This window comes from Nelumbo nucifera, chromosome 6, assembly GCF_055504915.1.
Source record: "Nelumbo nucifera cultivar China Antique chromosome 6, China Antique-T2T, whole genome shotgun sequence".
NCBI classification, from domain to species: domain Eukaryota; kingdom Viridiplantae; phylum Streptophyta; class Magnoliopsida; order Proteales; family Nelumbonaceae; genus Nelumbo; species Nelumbo nucifera.
This window is the reverse complement of record NC_142654.1, coordinates 66,450,029-66,459,703: the sequence shown is the minus strand read 5'-3', so window position 1 is coordinate 66,459,703 and position 9,675 is coordinate 66,450,029. Positions and strand designations below refer to the sequence as shown.

General features: G+C 33.6%; 1 protein-coding gene across 1 annotated transcript; it reads left to right on the top strand.

The window, feature by feature from the left end:
• The first annotated feature begins 5,914 nt into the window (after positions 1–5,914).
• On the top strand, positions 5,915–8,454 carry LOC104606848 (exopolygalacturonase-like). Its single transcript, XM_010272246.2, has 6 exons — positions 5,915–6,266; positions 6,368–6,508; positions 6,971–7,144; positions 7,233–7,522; positions 7,602–7,830; positions 7,905–8,454. The coding sequence occupies exons 1-6, from the start codon at positions 6,069–6,071 to the stop codon at positions 8,142–8,144; spliced, it is 1,272 nt and encodes a 423-aa protein (XP_010270548.1). The 5' UTR covers positions 5,915–6,068; the 3' UTR covers positions 8,145–8,454.
• Positions 8,455–9,675: the final 1,221 nt, after the last annotated feature.

Here is a 9,675-nt window from a genome sequence, read left to right as displayed (position 1 = left end):
ATTAATACTAATTACTTAATTTATAGTATTTAATTTACTTAACTTTGTTAATTAAAAGTAATAACTTTATTTAGTTTAAAGTAGAATTAACTATGGGTTTAATTTACAATAAATAATTATGGATTTAATTGTTAATTAATTAATTTACAGTAAATAATTGTGGATTTAATTCATGCCTCCCCAAATCTCCCAACCCATTAGGGGTGCAACTCGGGTGGGTTGATTTGGGTTGAGGGTCAAACCAAGTCCAACCCTAATTTCAAACCTTGGGCTCAAGCTTGGCCCAACTCGAGGTCAAGCTTGGATTATCCACCCCAAGCCCAACCTAAACTTAACCCAACACAACTCATGCTGGGTTTCAAGCTCGAATTGGACCTGGGTGGATTGGTTGGATTTGCAAGGGTTTTTTTAATCTATTTAGGACATCCATCTTTTATTGGAATTTATTTATGAGTAAAAAGAGTTAAAAATATGTATATGTTTCATTGATAAATTTTCATATACATATTTGATATATTTATACATGTACTTATAATTGATAAAATATATTTTGTTCACAAATAAAATGTATAGTGTGTATTTATACACGTGTTACGTATAGGTGAACTCATGCTAATCATTCACATATTGTAATATGCATTCTTAAGTGCATATGAAAGTATAAATATACATTTCCTTTTAATTTGTGTTATCATCATATTGGATGGTTTTGGGTTTGTGGTTTTGTCCCGGTTAATTATCCATTTGGGACAGAGACCACCCTATCTCAACCTAAACCTGACATGCTAAAAACCCTAGATTAGATTTGTAACATTGGTTCTATTCCAAACTGAGAACATAGACTAAGGTTGAATGTTTCTCCAACATTGTAAGTAATTATTTTAGAATAATCGATAAAATATTAAAATTCATTTTTATGTATTTAACTTTTCAATAATTTTATATGGACAACTTTTAACCTCTCCTATAGTTTAATCAAACATGTGCATACAACATTTGTTTAATGAACTGCCAGAGCATACACGACCTCCTATGATTTGCATTTTATCTAATGAAAGTTGTCTATCTAATGAAATTTAAGATGGTAATATTAGAAAAATGATTATTTTATTTTATTTTGTAGAAATCTATTTTAAGTATCATTTTAGTATTCATTGATATTTTTTTATAGGAGAAATGTGTAGTCTGTTACCAAAATATGTTGGCTGGTAGAATCGAGCAGGAAGACCCATCTTGGAGAAACGTAAGCAATTATATTTGATGACTGGGGAGTTTAGACAAGTTATGGTGCCTATGTAATTTTTTTTTTTTAATAAAGTGATGCTATGTAAGATTCAAAGTAAAGGTAATTTATTTGTATTAATGGAATTACAATTATTTATTTATTTATTCTTTGCAAATGATCTATAAGTGTTTTGTACAAATGTAATTTATTTGTGTATATATATATATACATACACACTAAAGTAGAAACATGGAGCATCATGGCCTGAGTTTTCTCCCTTACCCCAACCAAGAACTCTCAACCCCTCTTCATTTTAGCCTTCATTTCTCCCTCATAAAGCCACCTCATCACTCTCTTCTCCCACTCTCATTTTGACATCTCAGTATGCCTTGCCCATCCCTCTTTTCTCTATCTTTATCCCTTTGGATATCCCTTCCTAAACTATTCCTAAAATCTTTCTCTACCAAAATCTAATCTCATATATCCAAGTGGCACCACTATCCCCCACTTTCTCCTAAATTATCTATAATTCCTATTTTTCTCCTAAATTATATATAATTCCTAATTATCTCTAATTTAGTAGATAGTTTCTATCCTAAATTATCTATAATTCCTATTTATCCTATCCCCAACTTTTCATCTATATCTATCAAATGAAAGTTTGAATTAAAAAAAATAAGAACTATTTAAATATTATAATAAAATTATTTAAAAATACAAAAAATATTAATAACTTTATACTTTTATGAAATTAATAACAAAATTATGTACTAATGATATAAATTATAATTTTATAATTATTCAATTTAAATATTATTCATATAATAAAATTTAAAATTAAAAAAATTATTTAAAATTTTCAATAATTAAATATTATAAATAAAAAATATTAAAAATAGCTAAATGTTCTGTAACAAAATATTTAATATTATGTAATAACTTTAATATAAGTACAATTTCAATAATAAAAATTTTAAATATTTTACATTTTATTTAAATATTTAAATAACTAAATATTTTAAACAACAAAACATTTAACATAAATAAATTTTAAATAGTTAAAAGAACAAAATTAATTAATAAACTTAAAATTTTTATGAAAATTAGAAAATTTTTATCATAGATTTCATAATATTTGAATTAATAATAAATTTATATTTTACAAAATTATGTAATAGTAGTATAACTTATAATTTTATGGATTATGAAATTCAATAAATAAGTAATGCTGAAATAACTAAATAATGATATTAATTAAATAGATAAATAATATTGTAAATAACTAATTTAAAATATTAAAAATTTATTAACTAAATAATAGTTTAAATATTATTTAAAAAATAAAATATATTAAATAAAAAAATCATGTAATAACCTTAAAAATTTTATCAACAACACAAAATAGTTGATAATAATAATATTATAGACTTAATAATATTTGATAATAATAATATGACATATAAATAATTTATTTTTTTAATTTTATTGAAATAATGAAAAATAGATTAAATATTTCAAGGTATTGAGCTTTCAAATAACAAAAATGGGTAATTACTTTCAAAAAATGTTTTTAATAGATTTTAAAAATATAAAAAAATATAATAATAATTGCAATTATTAATGTACTAATAATAAAAACATTATTTCACTTAGATCAATTAATAATTCTAGAAAGTAACTTTCTGGAATTGATATTTATTAATGATAATTTTAAAATCTTAATCTATATTTATTATAAACTTATATACTAAAACTTATATTATTGATAAATATATTTACTATAATTATGTATAAATCTATTTTTGTTTTGTTATTTAGTAGAAAATTTTCAATAATTATTGGACATTAAACTATTTTTATTTATTAGATATTAAACTATTAGTTCAACTAAAATTAGGAGTGTTCACAGGTTGGTTCGATTTAGTTGTACATTGTTTGGCTAACCAAATTGACGTGGCTAGGTTGGGGAATTGGTCACCCAAAACCAACCAACCATTAGTGAAAACCAACCAACTTGGGTTATATTGGTTTGAACCAATTTCCAGTTTGGTTGGTTGGTTCAAAAGATTTAAACTTAAAAAATTAAATTTAAAAATCACAATGGTATTATTAAAAGATAAATTAAAAATTTAAATTTACAGTATAAAATATTTTAGACTAAGGAATATGAGAAATTTCCCATTTATGTGCTTTTATTGCTTAGCTTTCACTTAACAAAGCATGTGCATCACACAGGTCCCTACTAGGTGCAACTTGAGTGGGTTGGGTCAGGTTGAGGGTCAATCCAATCCAAAGTCTCAAACCTCAAGCTTAAGCTTGGTCCAATTCAAGGTTATGCCTAAGTTTACCAACCTAGGTTCAACTCAACCTTAACTAAACATCTCAGGCTTAGGGATGCCAATTTTTACCATACTCGGTGGGTATCTATCCCTACCCACCTCGACGGGGCAGGTTTTTTGTTTGAAGGATGGGTTTTTGGGCAAGTTGGGTTTTGAGATTCTACAACTCGTACGTTACGGGTAGGGTATGGTATTAGGCTAAACTCGAGCCCTTCAACTTGCATATTGTTGGAATGCATATAAACTTTATGTACTAGGTGGTGAATTTAATAATATTTTGAATTAGATGTAAAGGATAATTGATAGTTTATGTGCTCTTTTACATCTTAATCAAATAATTAGAAATTTTGTTATTTATTTATGTTATTTTACTTATTTATTGCTTTTGTATAACAAGGAATAATAGGAAATTAAATGTGGGTTTTAAATCCAACCCACCACTACCCTTGAATATGGGGAGGGTTTTGCATTTTCATGTACAAGGAGGGTTTGGATTCTCCAAATCCAACCCGCTAGGCAGGTAGAGCTTATAATTTACAAAATCCTCACCAAATCCACTCTGTTGCCATTCCTACTCGGTCTAGGCTTGGGCTTGGGCATATTGAGCTTTGTAGCTCAATTGCATTGAATCAGTACTTGAGGCCTCAACCTAAGCCCAACTTGAGTTTAGTTTAGGCCTGAGTTTTTTTTTTTTTTTTTTTTTTTTTTAAAGTTCAAAAATTCAAACCGAACCTTTACAAAAGCTTTGATTGAATCGGATCGAGTTGAATTGAATACACCCAACTTGCACCCCTAATTCTATTGCTTGAAATTATTTTAACAAAGCCCATCAGATGGGTCTCCCCTAGTTAGTTTTTATGTTGTTAATTGGAACAAGTGATCGAATGGTAATAAAGGGAAAACAATCAAAACAAATATAAGGATTGTTTATTGGTATAGCGCCTTAAATGACGGACAGAATTGTTGGTACATCACAAACTTATAACAAACCCTTACTATATTATAGGATTTATTGGTTAAAAACAGAATTGAATAAATTAAAATTTTTAAAACCAAACTTTTAAATGGAAAATCAAACCAAAATCAAAACTTTTGGTTCGTTTGTTGGTTAAAACCGAATTTCAACAGTATCTATATTTTAATGTATACCATAGATATTATATATTAAAAATATAAACCGTAAAGCCAAACTAAAAAGGTCAAAACTGAAAATTTTGATTCGGTTTTATAATTTTAATTGAATAATGTTCACCCCTAATTATACACTTGTACCTAAAGATATAATGATTGGTAATTTGATGTATATAAGACCTATATTGACGGCAAAAACTATTGGTATGGTATATCTATACTGACAAACCAAGCCATCGGTGTATTTTGCACATGTACGGATGGATATCTTTTACCGATGAACGATATCGGTGTATTTTGCACATGTTTGGGGTGGACGTCGGACCTATATCGATATCGATGGTTATTGTCCGTTGGTATATGTCATATTTCTGGTAGTGAACCATTTTAAGGGCATTAGAGATTTTGAGCAGCCCTTAACATTTTAATGGGACTTTTTTATTTTGGGTGTCAAGGACCCACTAATTTATATAGAAGTAAAATTGGTTTTAATAAAATATACCCCAACTTTATACTCGGCTCGCCCCCTTATAGTATATGTTTTTAGAAAATAAATTATATAGATATATTCGAAATATATAATTAATTGCATATAATATACATTTTCTTTATGCTAAAAATTAAGATTTGAGTCAAAAAAGCTTTTGGAAGAAGGAAGGCACCTTTGACACCAAAAAAGAAAAAAAAAAGTCGTAGGGTTTATTTGGTTTGTAGTTAAAATTGGAATTGAAATTTTATAAAATCGGAATCGGAATGGTTTATTCCCATAGTTTATTTGGTTCGGAAAGGAATGTGAATGAAAATTGAAATCAACAAAAATGAGATTTTGTTCCCCAAAAAGGGACAATGAATGGCCATTCCTTCAAATGAAGGAAGGTCATTCTAATAGGAATGAGAATGAAATTCTAATTTTGTCCAACCAAACAATCAATTTCGATTCCAGACCCCTATTCCCACGAATCAAACGGGGCCCTTAGATGCTGCTTTGTAAGGTATAAGGAGAAGCAACACTTGATGTAAGGTAAACAATTTATTGTTGGAGAGGAATGAGGAAATGGTGGCGGTTAAAATGAACGACATATATGGTAGAGTAAGTCCAAATCAAAGTAAGCAGGAACACACGGTTAACAAACTGGTTGTTGAGTTCTTCCTGAGTATACTCAGAAAGCTCACAAGAGTGTACCTACTACCTACTAAATCTGGTATCGGTGGGGAAGGGAGTTGCGACAATTCAGGAATCCCACAATTCCCTCATCTGTTGTTAAAACCTATAAATTCACACACATAAAGCCCACGTCTTCCAAGCCTATCCGGGACGACATAAACCCTAATTAACCCCCAGTGCCAGTGCCAGTGCCAGTGCCAGTGCCAACATGACCAGGCTTGATATCAAATTGTGTTTGTTTGTGTGTTTTTTCTGCATTAATGGAGTTATTGTTTCGGGAGAAAGATCAAAACCAGTTGATAGAAGCATAGCAGCAGATACAGCGCTATCTGGAGAAGTCCAATCCAATATCTTCAATGTGATTAGTTATGGCGCCAGAGGAGACGGCAGAATCGATGATAGTCAGGTTAGTCCATTTGGTTTGCGAAAATAGGGATTAGCCATTTGAATGAAAATGGTAGATTAATTGGGTTTTGAGAACTGTGTGATTGATCCAAATCCAAACAGGCTTTCAATGCAGCGTGGGAGGCGGCATGCGGATCTTCGGGTTCAGTAACGCTTCTGATTCCAAAAGCAACTTACCGACTCGGCCCTATCAAGTTTTCGGGACCCTGTCATCATGTTACATCCATCACCGTCGACATGCAGGTGAATTAATATGGAAAAAAAATCTCGTGCAATTTAGTTTGGCCCAAATTGATCAAGGCCCAAATTAAGGGACGGCTGGATGAATATGACCACCGACCAGTCCAAGGCGTTTCTACTATGGGCTTAGGCTTTTTTTACTATTGACTTGTTTGGTGCGCTTTTTTGTATGATCTTTTGGCTGTTTATAAGTCAGGTAGACCGATTTTCCGTCTATTCCTATTTGTTTTATGAAAAATTTAGCCGTTAAAAGCTGGAGTGCTGAAAAGATGCGAAAAATTTATTTATTTTTCGAATTTTATTCTCGCATAAAAAGATGTATATCTACCAATTAATTTTCAACTATTCAGATTTTTGTGCAAAAGCTCAATGAATCTTTTTCTATCAGAAGATTTTCCCATAAAAACTTGTCAAACTGCTTTATATTTGGATGAATAAGTGAATGAATGGACGGATACATTGTAGGGTTACTTGAAGGCGTTGACCCAGCTGAGCAAGTTTGGAACGTCGCCTTGGATAGAAATTGGATGGGTTGACAGATTGACATTGACGGGAGGTGGAACGTTTGATGGGCAAGGAGTTGGTGCATGGCGCTTCAACAAATGCCCCGTCGACATGGATTGCGAATATCTTCCATCGGTAATATATGTATCAAACTCATTTCAATATTCTGTTATTCTGAATCCAGGTGGCTAATTTAATTGGGTTGGGAATGATGACGAAGCAGAATGTGAAATTCATATCGACGACAAACACGGTGGTGCGAGGCATCACATCTTTGAATAGCAAGTCGTACCACCTATCTCTGGCGAATTGCAGAAACTTCCACGGGAGTGCGATCAAAATATCGGCTCCATCAAATAGCCCCGACACCGATGGCGTTCACATTGAGCATTCCACTGGTGTCACCATCACTCAATCGGTCATCGGAACCGGCGATGATTGTATCTCCATCGGACCCGGCAATTCTCATATCGCCATCACTGGTCTCACTTGCGGACCAGGCCATGGCATCAGGTACTCCCCCCTCCTGCCCTGCCCTGCCGGCCGTTCAATATTCCGGGCTGGTTAATTGTTTGCTGGTTTGTCTTTTCAGTGTTGGAGGATTGGGAAGATACCACGGCGAAGGAGATTTGACGGGGATTGTTGTGAGAAACTGCGTCCTCAGCGGCACATCCAACGGCGTTAGGATCAAGACATGGAAAAACTCGCCTGAAAGCACTACGGCCTCCAACCTCACTTTCCAAGATATTGTGGTGAACAATGTGGCCAACCCCATCATAATCGACCAGACCCGGTGTCCCTCTTCTACTTGTCTTTCCAGGGTACGTAATAATTTGAAACGAATGGGGCCGTAAGATTAAGGGTTACTAAATTGATTGATGATGTGCATACGCAGGGATCATCTCGAGTGAAGCTGAGTGACGTTCATTTCAAGCACATCAGAGGGACGTCGTCGACTTTGGTGGCGGTGAATCTGGCATGCAGCAAGGACGTACCCTGTGAGAATGTTACGATTGAGGATATTCACTTAGACCTGGCTACTGGTGGACACACTACCAGATCCATTTGTAAATACGTCACCCCTAGTTTCAACGGCACCCGAAATCCTGAGCCATGCGTGGTGAACTCTCAATGACCAGCCGGCCCCTGTTAGCTAGCTATCTCACTCCATAATAAGAGTCATCGCTTAGCTTTCTTTCATGTGTAGTACTAGTAGTAGTGGTGGTGGTGGTATCTCTATGTTTACGTTTATTTTGTAAGCACAACTATTGTCGGTTTTACTTCATTAATAGAATTTTTCCCTTTAGGGAGGGTCTGTTAGATTTGCAGTTGAAATCAAAATCGAAATCAGAATTGATTAGAATGGATTTTCATTCTTGAGAAAAGGAGAGAAAATGATCATTTCCTCAAATGGAGGAATGACATTTCAACAGGAATGGAAATTAATGAGATTACAATTTCACTCAACCAAATAGTTTGAATCAGATTGGATCATTCCTATTCTAATTCCATGCCTCTATTCCTACAAACCAAATGACTTATACTAAGCCACTATAAAAATATATTAAAAGAAGCTTATAATTGAGCCTCTCTAACTCTCAAGTCACAACCACAGCTTGCCGATTTCCACTTCGACTCCATCATTCCCCTGATTTGATTCAATTCGTGAGCATGAGGGATCTGACTACTTGAGTCATGGCAAATTGGCAATTAACCACTCTTGCGTTTTGCCGATCGAGTGACTTCTTTCACTTTGGTCGAGTCACGAGTCATTGGGCTGTCAATGGACCGGATTCTGATCCAATATCCATAATAAAAACAATCTCGGTCTGAACCCCACCCGAGTCCAAAATATGCAAATCCAATCTCATCTTTTTGTACATTAAAATGAAACAGAAAATGGGGTTCGTTGTAATTCTACAAACAGCCAGCCAGTTGGGCAAGTTGGGCTGGGCTTATGATCTACTCATGCCTAACCCTAAGATTTGGGGATAAGGCCCGATTCAGATCAAGCCTGAGGTCTAGCTCAATAACCCAAATGTAATTTGATGTATTCAGGTTGGACTTGGACCTGATCGGGGTTGGGTTGGTCAATGAACATACTCTAAAATTATACATGTGTGCATTTATGCAAATATGTCTGTATATATGTAAATACATATTTATATATGTATTGTCGAGCTGGGCTCAGGTTGGGATAAGCTCAAGCTAGGTTCAAGTTACTTGAGGGATAGGCTCAAGCCTAGTTCAAAAAAAAAAATAAATAAATAAAAAGACCGAAGTCTTGAGCCCAAGCCCAGCCCATGTAAAGTTTTGGGTTGGGTCGGCCCATGCTCGGGTTAGGCCCACCCAAATTGCATCCCCGGTTTGGTTTGCTGGGCCTCATTCTTTCAACTCTTACTCATTTTGGACAAAAACGAATAAAATTAGAACGTTTGATTACAAAACTCTTGCCATGGACCTGATTCTTTTTAGAATAAAAATTCAACTTATGGCACAAAATTGAGGTGGCCAATAGCATGAAAAATAACTGTACCCCATGTTAGTCAATTTCTGTAAAGAAGCTCTATGCTGGCGGTCATAACCACTAGTGTAAATACTTACTAGTGGACTACTGTGAAAACTGAACCTAGGCCAGTTCCAGGACCTAGGCCAGCAATTTATTA